At 34.1% G+C, this 21,907-nt stretch overlaps 1 protein-coding gene across 1 annotated transcript; it reads left to right on the forward strand.

Moving 5' to 3' along the window:
• Window positions 1-2,901: 2,901 nt before the first annotated feature.
• LOTGIDRAFT_104270 (hypothetical protein) lies at window positions 2,902-19,168 on the forward strand (the record flags this gene model as incomplete). Its single annotated transcript, XM_009053531.1, has 12 exons — window positions 2,902-3,103; window positions 11,317-11,451; window positions 12,454-12,667; window positions 13,208-13,346; window positions 14,433-14,567; window positions 15,908-16,011; window positions 16,320-16,444; window positions 17,147-17,259; window positions 17,653-17,781; window positions 18,085-18,184; window positions 18,495-18,595; window positions 18,875-19,168. The coding sequence occupies 12 exons, from the start codon at window positions 2,902-2,904 to the stop codon at window positions 19,166-19,168; spliced, it is 1,791 nt and encodes a 596-aa protein (XP_009051779.1).
• Window positions 19,169-21,907: the final 2,739 nt, after the last annotated feature.

The following is a 21,907-nucleotide window of genomic DNA, read 5'->3' on the forward strand; positions in this document are numbered from 1 at the left end:
GGCCACTCGTGATATATTTTTATCTAGGCTACTCGTGATATCTTTTTATCTTGGCAACTCGTGATATCTTGAGATCAACTTGCCAGTACTCGTGGCATCTTTATAAAAACTCGTAATAACATTACATAAACTAACGGTAGCTTTATATCTACATGTGTTATCTTTATATCTACTTGCGATATCTTTATTTAATTTTGTGATATCTTCATATCTACTATTGGTAGCTGTATATAAATATCAACGTGTGATAGCTTTATATCCACTCGTGATATCTTATCCACATTTGATATCTTTTTATCTACTCATAATATCTTTACATCTACGTGTGATATCTTTATATCTACTCGTGGTATCTTTATATCTTCTAATCAAAGCTTAATATGTACTTTTGAATTTTTTTATATCTATTCGTATTAGCTTTATATCTACCAGTGATATTGTTATATACTCGTAATATCTTTATATCTACTCGTGATAGCTTTATTAAATTCTGTCATATTGTTTAGTCATTTACTCGTATTTTTTTATACTCAATGCTATTTGCACTTTGTAACATTTAAACTAGTTGTAAGGAACACATACAAATCAAAACCTGTCAAAGCTTGTATTTCATTTCTGGAAAACCGGTTGGCACGAGCTGGTAAATGGCATATTTATCTACCCCTGTCGGTATATATTTCCCGTTAAATACAAAAAGATGAGGACTTCTGTTATTTCATTTAAAATACTTGGCATTATTTTAGATTACAATTACGTCAAATCGTAAATATCAACTAAAAAAATCCCCTTTTTCTGATTTGGATACGTCATGATAGATGGGCGGTACCAGATATCGAGCATGTAATTCATTGTATTGTATTTTATCAATTATATTAACTCTTTTCACAGCAATCTTCAATAAAAACGAAATTATGTACGATCGAGGTTGATTCATGGACTTATTTTTTGTAATTATGGTAATCAACACAATGGTCTGTGCAGTGACATAGCGTACTCTTTTTTCAATGTCCAACTGTCGAGGGATCTTTAACGTTTACAGCCTGTAGCACAGCATCTTCACAATGTCAAGTTATTACAAACTGCGTCTAATTTCCCGACTACAATAGTCACAATTCTTGTATCACGGAATGCTGCAATTTGATTGGATTGTACGCTCGAACATGCAACCAATCAGAGCAAAATCATATGGCTCATGGTTTACAGACTATCTGTCGAAGGCTCTGATTGAGTGTATTCGATGGCGTACAATCCAATCAAATCGTTACAAACTTCTGTGATACAGGAAATGTAACTTTTGCAGTCAATAAAGAAGATGCAGATTGTATTAGCTTGTCAATGTGAAGAGGGTTATTGCGCATCCCAAATACCAGACGCCCCTTTTTCGTGTCTGCTCTTCAAGCTTGCATCTCTTGGGAACCTGGTTAAAAATTACCTCCAAGCCTCTTAGTTTGAAGTGGAACCCGTCTTGAAGGAAATTTCTTTTTAAAATATCTGAAATAAAAAACCACGAACTAAAAAGAAAAATAAAATTGTTTATAAAAGCGCGACACAGTAAAAACCTTGAGTTCTGTGTGTGATATTAATTGTTTCTACATTTTCATAATTATTTCGTTTAGTTCAAACGAACTTCTGCTACAGATCAAATAAATACAAGAAACTTAAAGGTTACCAAATGGTGACCCATTAACTTTGTTGTGTCTCCAATTATCATGAAGTCGATTTCAAGAACAAACCAAATTGACACCAAAACGAAGTCTTGGTCACCTGTAGTCCGAATCATAGTGACTCCGTTCTGAACTGGTAATGTGATTGAACCAACGTAGACTCATATTCTATGTCGAATACATTGTTTTAAAACGACGAAAAAAACTTGCTGAACATCTTAAAAACAACAATGTAAAAATATGAATTGCGCATATCAGGTCATAGCCAGTTCTGAAGATTTGTCGACTGTATAATTTTAACACTTAATCAATAACTTCTTACCATGGAGAAGAGAAAATACCTTATGATAAATATAAATTTTAAGCATTTCATATGAGCTTGACAGCTTGTAGTATGAGATGGAAGGAGAAAAAAAAAATACTGCCATGAGTACTCTCAGACTTCCACTCTTGTCAGGGATTCCTTCTTTTCAGTGTACCCACCTGCAAACGGCTAATGGCTCTCTTAATACAATTAACTAAACCAATTCATTATTATTTGCAAAATGCAATTTTGATCTCTGAAGGTGAATTTTGTCGTGTGGGTGTTTAAGGTGAATTATAATAAACCGTCAATCATGAACTATGGTTCATAACATATATCTTTATTAAATACCCATACTGGTCAATGTTAATCGCATTAACAATTGCATGATCAGTTGTGTGCTATTTGTAGATCGCATTATACGACTACGAGCATAGTGTTTTGCATTATTACAAAGTTTGTGTCTTTAAAATCAATGGGTTAAACGTAAAGTGTCTTGGAAGTTATTTTATCTGTGGATGAATACCTTCACTTTTCAGGATGTGAAAGAAGAAAATGCCGCGTTGGAGTAAAGGAAGCTTGGATAAAACCGATCCCGACCGTAAACCTTCCATATACACCATTGGTAAAGACGCAGTTGATAACGACGGAACATGGGAATGTATCAATCTAGGCTACGAACCGGCCGTATCGGACGTCTTGTCGGATCAAACTTCAGTATACGCGATAGGTAAAGATGCTCGAGAAGAAGGAAAATATGAGCACATAAATGTAGGATTTGATTCCCCCGATTTAAACAATAGATCTCACCACCAACAACCATTGAGTAAAAGAAGGCGGCAGAATTCAGATATAGGGAATACCACGCGATGTTCAGACGAACAAAACTATTCTACCGATATCAAGCGAGCGTTGTCAGATAGTGCTAGCAAAATGTCACAACAGCAGAAAGGATTATTAGATAAATCACGCTACAATGATATTGAATGTGATCGCAACAAAATTCCACATCCAGAAACGGTGGAGAGAGAGACTTGGGGAAAAAAGATTGAATTTTTATTAGCCATCATTGGATTTGCTATAGATTTAGGAAATGTGTGGCGTTTTCCATTTATTTGTTTCAAAAACGGCGGAGGTAAGTTTCTTTTCCTTCATAACGTGTTTATCTTTTAAAATGTTTATATTGACGGAATAGATTAAGAGATTAAAGTTAATCTGCTTTGTGGGAATTATAAAGGTCTATATATAATTGATGATGTAACTATCTCATGTTAATCCATCTAAAAATGTAGCAGAAGAAGGCTATTTTTGTATAATACTGATTACCAATGTAAATAAATACCAAAGGTGCCTTTCTGTAATGTTTGGATACTTTAAAACTTAGGTGTATTTCCTCTGGTTAATGAGCACAGATTCTTCATTTACTTAGCCTTCCAAAATGGGAGTGTAATTAAGCGCAAGGGTTCATTGTTAGCTCGTTCGGAGAAGATACATTACTAATTGACAAAAACTATAGAAAACTATAAATATTCTGAAATGGGGACAATGAACGGGGGCAATATTTCCAATACCTAAAGCAAACATCTCTCTGCAGAGTTTCCGTTTCTATAGATCATTGGGTAGAAGGGATGGACGAGTAGGAGCCACAGAATTACCAAGGAGGTGTTTGGGGTGTGGGGCGCATAAGTATCAAGGGGGCTCAAATTTTTCCCCATGTAAAAGAAAATTTAAAAGTTGTTGGCCAAAGTCGGACCAGTTGCAACTCTGCCCCAACACATCCCATCACCCATCTATTTGCTCGGAACAAGAGGTGACATGATATTTCATTTGTCCTGCTTATTTTAGACTTGTTACGTTTTTAGATTAGACTTTTGTCTAACCTCTAATCAGAAATGAAATGGAGTTTTACGTCCTAATTTTTTTCAATGTGGCAATTTTAACACTGCACTCTCTTTGTCTAATTCAAGTTTCTCAGCAGTCTAGTTAATGAATGATAAGCACATCACTTAAACTATTAACATCAAAGAGATAAGTTGAATTATTATATTTAGAGTGACAAGAACAGCAGGTAGTTGTAAGTTCCACAGTGTATTGTATTATACCTCACAACAAGGCTAATATTGTCTCTAAAATTTAAAATTCAACATTGGTGTGAGAAAATGAAATGATAAGAATGAGCTCATTAGAAAGACAAAGAGTTTCGTGTCATGAAGAAAGACTTAATTCCTTGTGCAATACTTTCAAGACTTAAATCCAAACCAGTAGGTTTTGTCATCATAAATTTGCCTGAAAGTTTCAAAATATAGTCCATACATGAACTGTTGAACCAGACATGCTATTATTTGGGTCACTTTGTAGGTATGTACACCTGAAGGGTTCCCAGAGTTAGATATGATGTGAGTCAGTGCAGCTACACTACCGAAATGCCTTATCACCATATCTCAGTCCTTGTTTGAAGATCAGGGCCAAGAACTGACGTACAAATGACACATGTAACGTAGCAAGGTATTACTTCGCTTTAAGTAAATCCATACCGATGCCTACTTATATCAAGATTTTGAATTTGTTTTAGACTTGTCATCAGAGATCTTGACAGTGTGTGCTGACTCTGGTTTTTTCTTTTCAACATTTGACAAAAATAACAGGTTTGAGGTGGTAACACCTTACATAACGAAGTAGAAATAAGTGATATTTCTACTAAATACCAATCAAATATGGTACGCTTCATGGACACATACTGTTTTATATGGGAAAGTTTCTCCAGCGATAACATCGAACAAACTACAGGGAGACAAATTTTACCAGGATAGAGCTCACTCTTAATCGATGTCCAGTTTGTAAAGCAACTGATATTTTACCACGATAGCCAATAGACTAGGATCGTTGACAAAGAGAAACTGCCTCGATCTAGACAGGGATCGACCACGAGTTATAACTTGAAGACAGTACCCCTTTAAGCGAGAAATTAACTGTATGTATATTTGAACATGTCTGGAAGATTTTTTTATGCCTTGATCTAGACCGAAATTAGCCTCAAGATGTGTGTGAATAATTATAAGACAGTATACCTTTAAAACGAGAAATTAACTGTATGTATATTTGAACATGTCTGAAAGTATTTTAATGACTTTATTATATTCTAAGATGAATAAATTAGTAATAAAGTTATCTAACTACCGACATCTTTTACAATCTTTAATTATCATATCATACTCTATAACACACTCATAAATATTATTATCTTTTTCTAAATGCACCGTAAAGGGTTGCACGACTTCATTCATATCAAAATGCATTATGAAATCTCTTTAGTAGTCGTTATGATATATACAACGTGCGTATATAACGTTAATTAGAAGGGACGGAAAATAAATAACGTTCTATTTAAAGGGATATGACCTTCTAATTATTTCCTACAATTTATTGAAAAGTGAACGGCGACATAAGATCTAAGTGCTAAGCGGTAATGAGAAATGAAATAAAGGTGTCACCGATAAATAAAATAGAATAATTAGGTGGATATGTGGATACAATTGACAATTTTGTTGTGTGGCATACACAGTTGCGGCGCCAGTTGGGGTACTTGGGGGTGGGATGCATATGCCCCCATAGAAAAATGGTTTGCACCCCCACTTTATATTTAATAAATATACATTATGATTTTTATACGTTTCTGCCCCAAAACATGTGTTAGTAAATCATTTCATTTTTTCAAAAATGTTCTTGGGAGAAACCTCTCAGACGCTTCATGAGAGAGGCTTGCGACTATCATGATTCTGCAGAATTGCCAAATTTTAAATTTCAGCTGGACAGTCCAACCTCCCCTCCCCCATTTTGCCAATCTGCTCTCTATTTGTATTCGTACCCCCAGGAAGCTGGTGCCGCCACCGTGTATAAAATCTTGTCATCGTCAGGCAACGTACATTATTTGTCACCATTTCAATCAGTGATATTATATTCAATTGTGGAAAAACCACACGTCGAAATTTTATTTTGAAGAGTGATATGACTAACTTTCTACTGTATCCATTAGTATAACAAAAGTAATAAACTTGCAGTACATGTATTTGAAATTTATGCCTTACTTTCCCGCATCTTCAAGGCTATGATATCGTTATTGTATATATTTGATGGATCTTTCAAGATGTGTTATTTGTCACATTTGTAAAGTATTTGTTATAAGTAAGCTTTAAGAAAAATATAAATTCGAATCGTCAACTCTCTAGAGTATAATTAGTGCCAGACAAAATTTTAAATTGTGAATTTACAACACAGCTCACGTAACTTCTCTACAACTCAACTTTTTATTATCTGGAAACTTAAAACAAATTTGTTTTGTAACGTCAAGGATTCTCTTTACTGTAACATTTTCTAAAATAAATGTGACAGTAAAACTCTTACCCAGTTTTCTTCTTGAACTCAAAAAGGATTGATAGGGTCTGGTATGATATCGTCTCGTATACAGTTCGCAGGGTATATCAATGTATTTTAAAGTGGGTCTGGCATGATGAAAGGTTTCTTGCACTCGAGAAGCAGTACTTAAATACACATCCACAGTTAAGAATTGAAAAGTGATTTAAGATATTTCCTTTTATTTTCTTGTAGGTTATACATTACTCATATTAAATCTAACGACATTATTAAGAATGGTATGTTCACAATCTCAACCAATCAAATGGTCTGTTCAGTCAGAGTAAATCACCTGTATTGAAATCTTGAATATGAAATATGAGATGTAAAAGGGTTCTTTCCTCCCAGCACTGCATGTACTGTATGGGTTCATTAGGTGCAGTAAAATAGAATGCCAACTTTCATATCGATTTATATTTTTCTTTGAGTTGTCCTCTGAAACCAGTTTAATTTACAAAGGGCAATAAAGAATCTGTAGAAGAATTAAAATCATTATTCAAATCTCTATTCAAAATCCATTGAATATATTTCTTAAGTGATTTTAACACGAAAACAAATATGACCATAAGGCGATATGGAAACTCATTTCGTCCATTCAAATTGATAAGCGTTCAGGCTATATTATCTCGTGCATGCATATCACGAAAACAATATGTGGAAATACCAAAATTTAAAATTTTTCTTTCCAATGGATATTGGTACTGTGTTTTTACTTGTTCTTCCTACAACAGTTTTTATATGATTTCAAAAACGTCTGTATTTTCAGGACTGATTGAATTACCTCTAGTCTTTATATGGTGATAATATAAGGAAACACTAGTAGGTCTATTCAAATTTGATTAAAAACAATGCGTAGGAACAGCGTGGACGTGCAGTACAGTTTTGCCATTTTTCTATTTAAAGATTGCTTATAATGCATTTTTATTTCATAACATATTGAAAATGAGGAGACTGGGTGTACAAATAGGGGGCAGACTGATTCAATGTTGAGGCTGATTTAAAATGCAACAATTCTGTGGAGGCCTCACTGTCGCAAGCATGTACATCGTCGATGAATTGATGCATTTAGACACATACTTTGGAACAAAAACGTATAAAATTATATTTTTAATTTTTTTTTAATTTAAGTAGGGGTTGGGGTGCAGACCCTTTTTAAAGGGGCAAATGCACCCCCTCCCCACTCCATACCCCCACCGGTTGAGTAGTTCTCTGAAGACTAATATTCGAGTTAATAACTACAGGACTTGAGAATTTTTGAGTAAATTAGAAAAGCTTTCGGATTCCTTACTGTGAATTTTAGATTATTTTTAGGATTTTCGAGCATCTTACCACACCATCGCATCAAGAATACGGGTTTTAACATGGTTTTATTTACCCCGAGGAAGTATAACGAATGGGGGCGTGGTTTGGACACGATGCTTACCACACATGCTAGGCCGATTTGCTTATTAGAATTTTCTAGTTATCAATGACAGATAATTCGAAATACACAAATTTGCCATATGCTTATTCCGAATAAATCTCAATTTCGAGTGTCTTACTTGTAAAACTTGTATTTCAGCCTTCAGGTGCTCTTCGAATTGACTTACATCATTTCCTCCTAATTTCAATGAGAAACTTGAAGGAAATTGAAAACATAAACAAACTTGAAGGCTACAATATACTGGGTTTATATATAATGATGTAACAAATTGTGCAGGATATCATTTTAACAATCTTTCACTTGTCATGCCAAGTTGAAGTTTATATATTTGATAGACAGTATTTCAGTCTTCTGAAAATACATAAGGGAAGTAGTCATCTAAATATTTGTTTTCTTTGTTTTATGGCACTCAATTTGGGATACCATGCAAGTCGAAGTTTATATTTTGAAAGTACATCTAAAAGCAGGGCCGTTACTAGGGTCTTTTTTTCATATAAAGCAAAAAGCTTTTGGTAGACCACCTTTACCATAGACGTCCAATTAGCGATGTATTTTATTTTTGATTTATATTTTGAATTTTTCATACAAAATTTATTATTTTATACATATTTTTTGTCAAAATCGGCATCTGGCAATTGCCTCGCTTTTAATGATGAAATTACGCCCCTGAAAAGGATCATAAAAATTATAAATATTTGTTTTCTCAGTTGATAGCGCTTTCAGTCTTTCGGATATTCGTCAGAATATCACTTTTCACAATGAAAATTTGTCACCTGATTCAATTAGATTTAAACTGAATGATTTAGACTGTTATTAACTCTTTCCTGTGAAGATCGTACAGATGCCTTATTCTTGAAAATGTTAATAACGGTTTGCATATTTAGACTTCCAACATGTTTCTCTTCTATTGCTGACAAACCAATTGTTGGAGTTTAATCTGAATAAAGTACCTGGGATAGCTGAAGTTCAGCTCATTTATCTCAAGCAAATACGACCCTCTTCATATTTTTACATCTGTAGATGTTTTGGTCACATGACCTCATTTAACCCTAAAATCTTGTTACATTAGAATTGCCCCAACCCGAATATCGGAATTCGGAATATTCGCTATAACAACAAACATGCATTAGAGGATAAGCTAGGCTTGGCTTTAATTTTAAGAAGAGTGTAGTGCACTCAAAAAAAGTCCATTGCGGCCTCTGAAACAGTGATATATCGGGCAATAAAACATTATTTCAATCTGATAAAGTGTACGACAAATATAAGCTTTTATTATTCTGGCCTCTCCCTAAACGAAAAGGAGTTACATTGGAATCGAAAAACAAAACTATCATAAGAAGATAAGACTTTGGCGCCGGGAAATCTTTAAAAAGGTATTTATTATAATGCTTTTAAAGAACAAACAGCAACAAGAAAACTTAATATATGAAATGTGTTTGTACTGTTTAACAAATTTAACAATGCACCTTAAAACACTGGCCCCCGGAGCGACAACAATACAAACACACTCTGTACATTATTAATACATGGTCTTAATAGATATTCTCATAACCATTTTCATCTTTTAATCTCTCATTATTTATCAGTCAAGATTTAAAGGGATTGTAAAGAGTTTTTCAAAATTTTGTGTGCATCGAAAACACTGATAGCATCAATATGCACCAGTTTAATTTTCAGTCAGACGTCTGTGGTTCCTGCAATTTTATTACGGCAAGTGCGATAGCGACATCATAAAACGCTTTTTCGCAGGACGTCCGACTGAAAATTGAAATGGGGTGAATTGGTGCTAACAGTGTTCTTGATACACATAAAAAGCTTTGGAAATCTCTTCACAATCCCTTTAAGAATGGTATAAATGAGTAGTTTCGCGTTGAAATATCTTGTGTGGTTTCCAAATGAAATGTCAGAAAGAAATAATTTATTAAAGATAGTTTTCTTATTAACACTCCATAAAACGCCGCTTCTTCTGATTATTATCTTTATAATGATTGATAGCTCAGATATCATGTGAATTATCATCTTCACAATGTTAAGCTATTACCAACTGCGTCTAATACCTTGACTGCAGCAGCCACCTTTCTCGTATCATAAAATGCAGCGAAATTATTAAATTGGCGGTATTCCCAAATCCAGCGGATCCTTGCTTAATGTGATACAAGAAAAGAGCCCATTGAAGTCCAAATATTAACATTTTCACAATGTCAAGCTATAACAAACTACGTCTAATAGCATTGAGCTCTTTCCTTGTATCAACGGAAGTTTTTTAATTCAGCGATTTGATTGGATTGTACTTTAAGGAATACAACCAATCAGTCCCCAATACTGTAAACAAACGGTTTATAGTTTACGTACTATCTGACAAGGTCTTTGATTAACTGTAATTGGTAGTGTAGAATCCAATCAAATAGCTGCATTTACCAAACTTCCGCGATACTAGGAATGAGCAGAATGAAATCTGGGTATAAGATGTAGTTCGTAATATAATAGCTTGACATTGTGAAGATGATGAATTAATAATCAAGACATCATACTGTCTGTAATCATATTATATACTGTAATCAAATTTATTAACGTTATAAAGTTTAGTAGTGCCTGAATTATCAGGGCGTGGTCTAATTAAGAAGTGAGGGAGGGGGTAGGCAGTTTAGAAATAGTCCTGAAATATTTTGAAATGCAAGCTGATGTATGTCCCTCGGACACTGGTCCAGTTATGAACTGAAAGGTTCTTACTCTGGTCCAAGACATTTTGAGCGATGATGATTGGAGCGGGTGTCGCTAGTAGTTCACTCCCGAAGCACACCTGGTGCCAATCAACGGCCGAGCGGCCAATTACACCTTTTCCTGTGAGTGTAATTTAGTAGGTATAGTAATCATGGCGGTTTCTCTTGGTTTCAGTATGATACTTTTGTAAGTAACGTACGGGTAATGTTTGAAATCAGAGACGGCTCACCTGAAACGAAATATGGTGTCATTCTGGGATTTTGCTTATGAATTAAACCCCAGTGCTTAAGTGCACAAAGGCCCAGTTAAATTTGTTATTTTGGTATTTTTATTCGTGTATCGTATTCGTGATATCAGTAAGTTGTATCAATAGACGAGATAAAACCATGATAATGTAAGTGTAAAAACAATGAAGTTGAAACAAAAACTAGTATAAAAAAAATGTCTTATAAAAACTAAATAAAGAAAATAAGATAACCTGATTTAACAAGTTGCTGATGATTTATCTTCTTCAGACAATAGTTTCAAGGGATGATTCCCTCTATTTCGTTACGTTACCTCGGCTTCTGGAAGGCAGTAGAGGTTAAGAATTGTGAGGTATAGACTGAATTCTATCTGCATGTAAAATCTTCAGCAAGATACATAATGTTGCACAGCGTCTCAATTGTATCGCGTCCAAAATGTTTTGCTGCATCATTAACAAAAATTTTTTTCATCGCTCCCAACAGGAAACCCTGGTCAAAAGATTTTAATTTTTGCCCATGAGAAATATTTGTATGTCTTTTATATTTCAGGGGCCTTTTTGATACCCTATTTTATCATGTTAATATTTATTGGTATACCCTTGTTTTATATGGAACTGGCTTTAGGGCAATATCATAGAAGTGGTCCAATATCAATATGGTTACATATCTGTCCAATATTTTGTGGTAAGTATTTACACCTTGTGACATATCTGTACAATATTTTGTGGTAAGTATTTACACCTTGTGACATATCTGTACAGTATTTTGTGGTAAGCATAAAATTGGTTACATATTTGTCCAATATTTTGTGGTAAATATAAATAATGTTCCATATCTGTCCAATATTCTGTTGTAAGTATATAATTGGTTATATATCTGTCCAATATTCTGTTGTAAGTATATAATTGGTTATATATCTGTCCAATATTCTGTTGTAAGTAATAGAATTGGTTATATATCTGTCCAATATTCTGATGTAAGTATAGAAATGGTTATATATCTGTCCAATATTCTGATGTAAGTATAGAAATGGTTATATATCTGTCCAATATTCTAATGTAAGTATATAATTGGTTATATATCTGTCCAATATTCTGTTGTAAGTATATAATTGGTTATATATCTGTCCAATATTCTGTTGTAAGTATATAATTGGTTATATATCTGTCCAATATTCTGTTGTAATAATAGAATTGGTTATATATCTGTCCAATATTCTGATGTAAGTATAGAAATGGTTATATATCTGTCCAATATTCTGATGTAAGTATAGAAATGGTTATATATCTGTCCAATATTCTAATGTAAGTATAGAAATGGTTATATATCTGTCCAATATTCTGATGTAAGTATAGAAATGGTTATATATCTGTCCAATATTCTGATGTAAGTATAGAAATGGTTATATATCTGTCCAATATTCTGATGTAAGTATAGAAATGGTTATATATCTGTCCAATATTCTAATGTAAGTATAGAATTGGTTACATTGGTTCATTTTGCCACATTGCGCTTTGAGTTTGTTTCACCGTCATGATTTTGCAATTTATGAAAAGAATCACCCCTTCCTATTCCAAAATTATATCTGCTTTGTGCAGTCCTACCTCTATACCGTTGTTGTTCTCTGTTCTAAACTATATGAAAGCCTTTATTCTTCTTAAGATATTTTATATCTGTATTTTACAGGAATTGGTTACGGTATTTGTTTTATAGCCACATTTATCGGTTCATATTATAACACGGTTATAGCTTGGGCGGTGTATTATCTTATAGCATCGTTTACTGCCGAGGTTCCCTGGAAGTCTTGTAATAATTCCTGGAACACACCAAACTGTGTCTCATTACAAACTGCTGAAAACATCACCAATACCTCTTCATCTCCTGCAGAGGAATATTTCTTGTAAGTGTAATAGTAACATCAGAGCTGCCTCATTCTTCATTATTTTCGAATTCCCAAACCAACTGCTTATATATGATTGTCGCTTCATCTTGAAAGGACACATTCCTGTAATTCTTTTAATGAGTACCATTCTGACCAGTTAAAACTCTTTTATATTAGGATCAATGTTTAATTATTTACTTTTCTAATGCATATATGAGAAAATATATATAAAACATACCTATAAACAAAAATTGGTTAAGGGTTCGGAAACAAGGCCAAATGTATCCTTTTCCCATCAGATTTTGCTCGTTTTGGTCTTGAAAGCTAATGCAATGATACTGAAATCAGACGTTTGAAAAGGCGAACATTCCTAATTAATAATGAGAACTACAATTACATATTAAAATAATTTTTGGACAATACTAACCAACCATCTGGGCAAGACAATATGTGTCATGGGTTTGGTCCGCTCTCAGCGCATTCGGAAGTTTTGTCTGACCACTTCTACCATTTGGAATTGATTATTGTGGTTAAATCATATTCTTCTCCATATTTCAGGCGGGAAGTTTTGGCAATGCATAAATCAACTGGCATCAATGAGCTCGGGAACATAAAATGGGATTTATGTTTGTGTTTATTAGCTGTTTTTATCATTATTTATTTTTGTTTATGGAAAGGAATTAAAAGTTCGGGTAAGGTGAGTCTCTCGACTTTTTTGATATCTATAGAAACAACGAACACATCTTTATTTAAAGAGATTACAAAGAGGTTTTATTATTATTAAGGTGTATCGGTACACTGATAACATCAATATACACCATTCTAATTTTCCGTCAGACGTCTGAGCAATTCCACTAAAACTATAAGCGTTTTATAATCATCACTATCGCAATGGCCCTTAGATTTTTTTAGCAGCTTGTGCAAAATCCTCTTTACAATCCTTTTTAGTCGTCGATTCTTGTTTCCTTGTAAGATAGCATCTTTTTTGAAAGGATGAAAGTTTTTAGTTGTTATATTTGTCGATGAACCAAAAACGCTTTAAGAGCTATTTAGATAACATATATATTTTTGTCATCACTTTGAAGACATGCACGATCTGAATAAAATCAAGATGCAAAGAATAAACGCGATGCCTGATTCCTGGACAAAAAAGATTGGATAATTTCTTCCGGATAAGGCTTGTATAATAGAGATACGTAGGCGACGGTTGACAGTATAATAAAGACTTCGACTTGATAGATGTCCAATGATACCCACGGCTTGTCTTCAAAAACGATGATTAATCTAGTAGAATATAGGGCAGGTGGGGGAAATGGGACAAGGTTTGTGGCAATTGTTATCATTAAGAGCACAAATGATTAAAATGATTGACAATGATAATTTAAAAGAACTCTAATATGTGTGTTTGTGGTATGTTAAAGGTCCCTTGACATTCAGAGATCGATGAGTGGGCGAATGGCTGAAGCTGTCATGGAAAGATTTTTCTTGTCCGATACAAGGTGCTACAGGTGCTGAAAAGTGAAGATAGATCTGAAATCGCCACAATAAATGAAAGTTGCATTAATAAAATTGTTGCAAGAAGATTTCGTTATTGCCTAGTTTGGGATCAATTAAATACAGCAAACATCTTGAAATGTATAAAATAAAAAATAATCCTTCACATTGATCGTAATGTAAACACATATTCTGGAATTTGTTATATATCGTATGCTATCATACATACCCTTCAACCTTCACCAACCTTATTTCTTATTCGTTCTTATTACTACATGTATATTTTCAGGCTGTATGGGTAACAGCAATAGCACCATTTGTGATATTATTTGCCTTATTAATACGTGGTGTGACGCTACCAGGAGCTGAGATTGGTTTACTGTACTATATCAGACCAGATTTCACCAGACTTCTTACTGTTCAGGTAGGGATTATATTCTTAATTTAAAGATAGAGTTCATATTAAATAACTGAAGACGATTTTATGGTATGCTACTATGATGGCAATGTAAATTGTTGAAAGTTCGTGTACAGTAACACTTTTAAGTAACACCATAAAATTGAAGCTCGTTTTAAGGAAGAATTTGTATTTGCCAGAAGTAAAGAAAGGAAACTAACACAGAAAACCAATTTTGTTCAAGACGTCTTCACCACAGATCTTCTCTGGATCTAGATATTTTGCATATCTTGACGACGTTTTCAAAACAACAAATAAAAGCAATCCACTTTTGATACCAATGCCATTCTTTCTTCGGCACATTAAATCAGTGGTTATGTGCAGAAATACATTTTTGACCTACTATAGTTCTATATTTTGTGCATAAGGTTACTTTACACGACCATCAAGGGCAATAATTCCTATTGGCCAATTAAGATCATTGACCTTAGATTAAATGATCAAACTAACTAATTGATTGAATAGTATTTTGTATCATAATTAAATGATAATTTTTGAAACAACCTGTGGCAAACTGACCTTACGTTATACATAATAATATATACTCAACGTCTCAAATATTAACCTATAACAATAGGTCAAATCGTTAGCCTTACGATCTCCTTTATCCTCGGGCATTTACTATCAACATTATTTCAAAATGTCCACTAAATATTGTGAAATCCTTGTCATAATCATTAGTAATTGAGCAGAATTAAGCCACGACTGGAATTTTCTCAGAACTTTTCATGAGTTTGATCGATGAAGCGATTGATAGGGTACTAAATCAAAGAGAGATGATGAAATACGAAGACTAGACTCGAGACGTCTTTATGGTACCCATCTTTGAAACAATTTACTTTGTCCTATCAAATTCCTCTTTACTTTGATGTATTTATGCCTTAATAACCTAATCCAAATCTGAGATAACCATAACACTATAAACAGATCTTTTCGTATATATATATTTATTGTTTAGAGAGGTTCGAAAATGTATCTAAGAAAAAGAAAACTATTACACATTAGACATTAGACAAGTAAATAAGACAGATATTATGGATAAATACTTCTATTATATTAAAAGAATTAATCAAATAGTTTGCTTAATTTGACCCTAAAAAATAAGGACACCTATCTTCAATTATCTTTATCTTTGGATAATTTAGGTTCGAAGGATCCTCTTTACCAAAATCCCTCATCCATGATTATTTCAGATTAGATTACACATATAAACTGTGTAAAACGCAACTGGACTTTCACCAATTTACTATACTTCTCTAATAGAATCACTGTTATCGAATTCCAATCCATTGCTTATATTCTTTCAGGTTTGGTTGGATGCTGCAGCACAGGTTTTTTTCTCGCTGGGTCCAGGGTTTGGTACTTTGATAGCTTTATCCAGTTATAATAAATTTGATAATAATTGTTATTTGTAAGTAGTTTATCAGATGTAGTTTCCTCTAAATCTCTCGACAAGAAAGATTTGTTGAAAGATTTATTGTAGCAACAGTAACTTGGGCCCCGGGAGTTTGAAGGCCCGTGATCTTGTCTGAACGAGTCTCTGTGGTATCTGATGGTACCAATTGGGGACTTGCGCGGTGATAAGGTAACCCTATTCCTGTCCAGATCAAACACAGGGGGTTGACATGTGAGACTCTCAACCACAAAACCATACAGTAACCTAATAACGCATATTCAACAGTAGATCATAATATATGTAATGGCCCATCTTTCTTTCAGTGATGCTATAATAACATCTATTATCAACTGTTTTACCAGTCTCCTAGCCGGGGTGGCTGTTTTCTCGGTTATTGGTTATATGGCTTTAAAGCAAGGCAAAGCGATAGAAGACGTCGCTTTAAAGGGTATGTTTTCTTTGTTCTCATTACAATAAGTCCTACAGTGGAGTTTCGTCCAATGTTAATTTAACGGTCACTTCCGTATATCATGTCTGGGGAACTTGACGTAATCGCAGCTGTTATCATGTCTTGGGAACTTGACGTAATCACATCGGTATATCATGTCTGGCGAACTTGACGTAATCACAGCAGTTATCATGTCTGGGGAGATCTTGACGTAATCACATCGGTATATCATGTCTGGCGAACTTGACGTAATCACAGCTGTATATCATGTCTGGGGAACTTGACGTAATCACATCGGTACATCGTGTCTGGGGAACTTGACGCATCCGTATATCTTGTCTGGGAACTTGACAAAATCACGTTCGTATATCACGTCTGGGGAAGCAGATTTGTCGGGCTGTCCCCGTGATCATTTATCAACGGCACGACGATTAGATGTGGATAATTATCTTACTGTTACTATACTAAGGGAACATTGGCTTATCCATGTATAATATCTTTAACGTTGCAAAAGGAACATGGGGTTTACCCAGGACGTAGGCCTACATTTTTTTCACCCCTCGCCATCCCTATTCGACGTCCTTATATTCTTCTTTGCACTACGTGTTAACCATTGCCACTGTTCTAGCTCCTGCTGAAGGAGTAATGTTTCCAACACCCAATTTGAACTAATTATTGATAAGTCTTATACACACGTTTCAGGCCCAGGGTTAGTGTTTATTGTATATCCAGAAGCTTTGGCAACTATACCATGGTCTTCGTTCTGGTCTATATTATTCTTCTTGATGTTGCTGACTTTGGGATTGGACAGTTCGGTATGTATGTTTCTGTAGTCTTTGTACTTGCCTCGTTGTCTAGAAAAAATTATCAGAAATGTAAACCTTACTATCTACAGCAAAGCCTAGTAGATTGTTTGGTAGACATGTTACCGTCCCCTTTAAGTAAAAGCTGATATCACAGACTAAAATATAGCAAAGTCGAAAATGACTGCCATGATTATCTGTAGGTCTACCACTCCTAGATTTTGACTAAGATGTGTCCTTTTCTGTATCTTGCGTAGGTGTGTTTCTATATATTCAATCATTTGATATTACTTGTCCTAAGTTGTTTATACACTCATACCATATGCTGAGACCTTTGGATTCACTTTATAGATTTTTAAACGTTGAAATGACCGCTTAATATAATGACATTCTTATCTGTTGCAGTTTGGAGGTCTAGAATCTGTAATAACAGCTCTATCAGATGCTTACCCAAAACTGAATAAACGACGTGAGCTATTGGTACTCGCCGTTATTGTTTATTGCTTCGTTCTTGGACTACCAACTACAACATACGTACGTATATTTTAATGTTGTATATGGCAATCATTTATCTGTAAGGGCAAAGGCAATATTCGACGGTTCGTGATAAATAAGGCAAAGATCTTAAAATTCTTAGCAAACTTTCGTGCTTCCGACATCAATGTGAATTTACTTCTGATTTGCTGATATGCTTTCTGTATTTGTATGGGGTTCATGTGAAAAAATTATTAAAATTAAAATTATTAAATTAATTATTGACATAAAACAGTGAATCATGTTCTTTTGAAAAATAATAATATACAATGACGGTCCTTTTATGTTTTGTTTTTATTTCAGGGAGGTCAATATTACATGCAGATTATGGATACACACGGTGCTGCCATCTCCTTACTCTTTATTTGTTTCTGTGAGATTGTTGCTCTCAATTGGTTTTATGGTGAGATATAACATTGTATTCGAATTACCCTGAAAGTGGCTATGCACCAATGGAACATAAAATATCACTGTGTTCAGGGCAGTTCTGTTATCTATAGTTGGAAGTTCTGTATAATTCTGAAGCTTCATATTTGGCACACTTTTAAGTCTTCAACGCGTCTAAAACTTATTTCCATCTATATTTATTGATAAGGGATGCACTTAACGACGACGCTGACAGACAGACACTTCATTTGGGTTTTAACGCACATCGTCGAAACTATTGCTGCGATGCTATCGATAAGCTCAATAAATTATCTCCTCTATTTCAGGTGTAAGAAGATTTTCTGATGATGTTCAGGCTATGTTAGGGCACAGACCTGGTATATTCTGGAAGATATCTTGGTGTTTCATCAGTCCTATAAGTTTACTGGTTAGTATAATCTTATCTTGGTTCACGTTGAATTGCCTTAGCATTGGTTTTCTTAACTGGAGTATGCTCTAATAATTTAAAACCCGTTCTATCCCGGTTACCCTAATAAACTATGACCATACCTTTTTCACTATATTCTTTATGCAGGTGGACTAAATTGAAACGGAACGTATAATCATGCTTCTCTGTTCATTATCATTAAAGACCTTAAAAAGCTTTCCTTGGCCAGATCTAGCGCAAAACGTAGGACGTAAAACTCCATTGTATTTCTACTTTCAGTTAATATTTATACTATCAATAGTGGGATATGCTGGTATAAGTTTAGATGACTATACGTTCCCAATATGGTGTCAATATGTTGGCTGGGCTATAACATTCGCCTCTATTGTCTGTGTACCTATTTATATGGTGTACAGAGTCTGTATTACTCCTGGTTCCATCAAAACGGTACGCATTAATTTTTTTCTGGATAACGAACCGAACATACTTCCCTATATATACTCAACACTTCAAATGGAAAGCCGACAACAGCATAGCAACATATCAATTAAACAGGGATGCGATGGGTGGTGAACGGGCATCCAGTGCACTACACCCGTCTTGGTGCACTGCACCCGTCTTGGTGCACCACACCTGTGACTGTATAATGCGAATGCATTGCCACAGACACTACTAGAAGCGTCAAGTCTGATTCATGAGGCAATGAAAAGCCCATTTTTAAGATGGGTAACTCTAAAAACTTATATTTCTTTTTCAGAAATTAATAAAAAGCATCGAACCAATAGAGTCCACTCCCATTTCTAATGGAACTGACATTAAAATGGGGAAAGTATCCAATTCGTTATATAAACTGTGAACAAACTCTGTTTAAAGAGACAAAAGTGCCATATTTTTATAAACAGACATTATCATCGTCGTTTACCATCATGTTTAACCACATCGAGTGCTCGCCAACTAGAGAACTACGAGGTGTTGAACATCAGCACGATAATAATCAGCGATTAATGCTCAGCAATGATGTTATGTAGATTCTCCTATTGGTTGATCAATACATTTTTGAACTGAAAACATAATTATATCTATTAATGGCATTCAATGCAATACTTCGTTGACATTTTGTCACAGCAAAATTGATGTCAGGAAACTCATATCATCGTCAAGAATCATTCAAACGTTTCATTTTTAAACCAGGGCAATCAAAACAATATATCAGGACAGGACTTGATAATCCATTTCGTGCTTTCATTCACTACGCAACTTGTTAAAATTAACCCCTTCATAGGTCGTTGATGGGTGAAATGATCCAAAGTGAAAAAACTGACATGCGAAAACCCTTGGCGACTGCAGTTGCGACTCCATTTACCAATCTCCACCCAGCCCCACAGGCCCAAAATTGTTGTGGAAAAAGGCTTTTTTTCCATTCAAATGTAATAATATTGCAAGAAAAATCTTTCAAATTTGGTGGTGGTCCATCCTAATCCATTATTACAAGCAAAAATCTCACAGTTGTATTATATATTGTTGTAAATAATATTTAATTCAATCTTATTAAAATACAGTCGAAGATATTTCGCTGATCCATTGAGTTACCATTTATCTAATATTAGAATTGTGCTTTTGAGAGATGTTTTCTAAAATACTTTCACACTCAATAATTGTATCAAATTAAGTTCAAGCTAAACATTTCATTGACTAAGATAAACCTTACTTATTCAGTCAGTCGTAATAAAATCTCAGTAAACCTTCTATAATTATCAATAAAATAAACTACTATATGAATATCTTAACCTTCTATTAACAAATAAAAAAAACCTGATAGGTAAAGGATGTTTTGGATAATAACCCCATGATTGATTGTATATGACTATCTATATATTTTAATATATCATTATTATGTTATCGTATTGTTAAGAATATATCAAGAAGATTAAAAACTTTGTCGAATATAAAAATCAATTTATATTTAATTGTTGGGTTATCTCTTACAAATTGTAGTTTAGCAGAGACGCCTAGTTATACAAATCTAGCAAGCTGAAGAGCAAACCACTATCGCTACCACAGAATGGTAAATGTGTCTATAACGAACTGGAATGGTAGGCAGTATCGGTGGCAGGTTCTTTGAACTAGGGGTACAGGTACAGATCAAACTGACTGAATGTGTGTGCGTGTTTGTGTCGGGGGTGGGGTTCAACTGACGGTGTTAAAATTCACAATGATAGACGCAAACCTCCTCTGAACTTGTACTAACCAGGAAATAGTAGCAGAATAATACAATCGAGTCTCTGCACTCTTATATATATTTGGGGGACAAAATTGAATACTGTGAAATTTACTAAGATTGATGTGCAAACCTCCCTCCTTCACCCTCAATGGCATTCTTTAATTAGATGTTCCCATATCGCACACCTTTCAAGATGCCCAAATCCCGGGCAAAATTAACAAAAAAATTAACAAATTTCAATTAGTTGAAAATGTAAATGTTTGACAGCTTTTTTATATTTTTTCTGATAGCAATTTAATCGCAATTCTTTTAAGTATCTAACTTATCCCTCTATCTTCTTTTTTTCGGGAATACCCCAACTTTTTTTTATTAAACTCGTCCACTCACGCGTACTGTCTATCAATATGAATGCTGTATATGTATGTTTGTAAGAGCGCATTTGTAAAATTAGGTGATGATGTTCAGCATTGTGTTGGTATATATTTCTGACAATTGAAGGGGAACAAATCCAACAAGACAGTTCTAATAAAATCTCAGTGAACCTTCTATAATTTTCAACTTAACTGTTACTATGTTCATCTTAGTCTTCAGTGTAATAGATAAAAACCGATCTCGACTCAAGTTTCTCAAACTTCCTGTCAGCAAGGGTCACCTGATTTAAATTCCTGACCAAACCCTGAACCCAACCTCAGGCAAAAACAAATTTAAAGACACCAAATGATTAATAGAATGTGTTAAATTTGTAAAAACAATATACAATTCCATCTTAGTGTATATAATATATAAATAAATAATATTAACAATTCATTAACAAAGGACGGAATGACACAAACAATCTTAACAAAATATAGTATTACATTTCTTCAGCATGTGTTAATAAAATTATGGCTGGCGATGCATAGAAACAAATTAAAGTTGTCATGGGTGAAATGGACAAAAGAACGAAATATCAAAAATGGGTGATTTAACAAAAAATTTAAGATGATGGTAAACTAATGAAATGAAATGGAGTTTTACATCCTACTTTCATGTTGGGTGAACAAACGAGCACTGATGATGTCAAAATAATGTCTATATGTCTTAATGATGCT

This window comes from Lottia gigantea (genome assembly GCF_000327385.1).
Source record: "Lottia gigantea unplaced genomic scaffold LOTGIsca_2, whole genome shotgun sequence".
In the NCBI taxonomy this organism is placed as follows: Eukaryota; Metazoa; Mollusca; class Gastropoda; family Lottiidae; genus Lottia; species Lottia gigantea.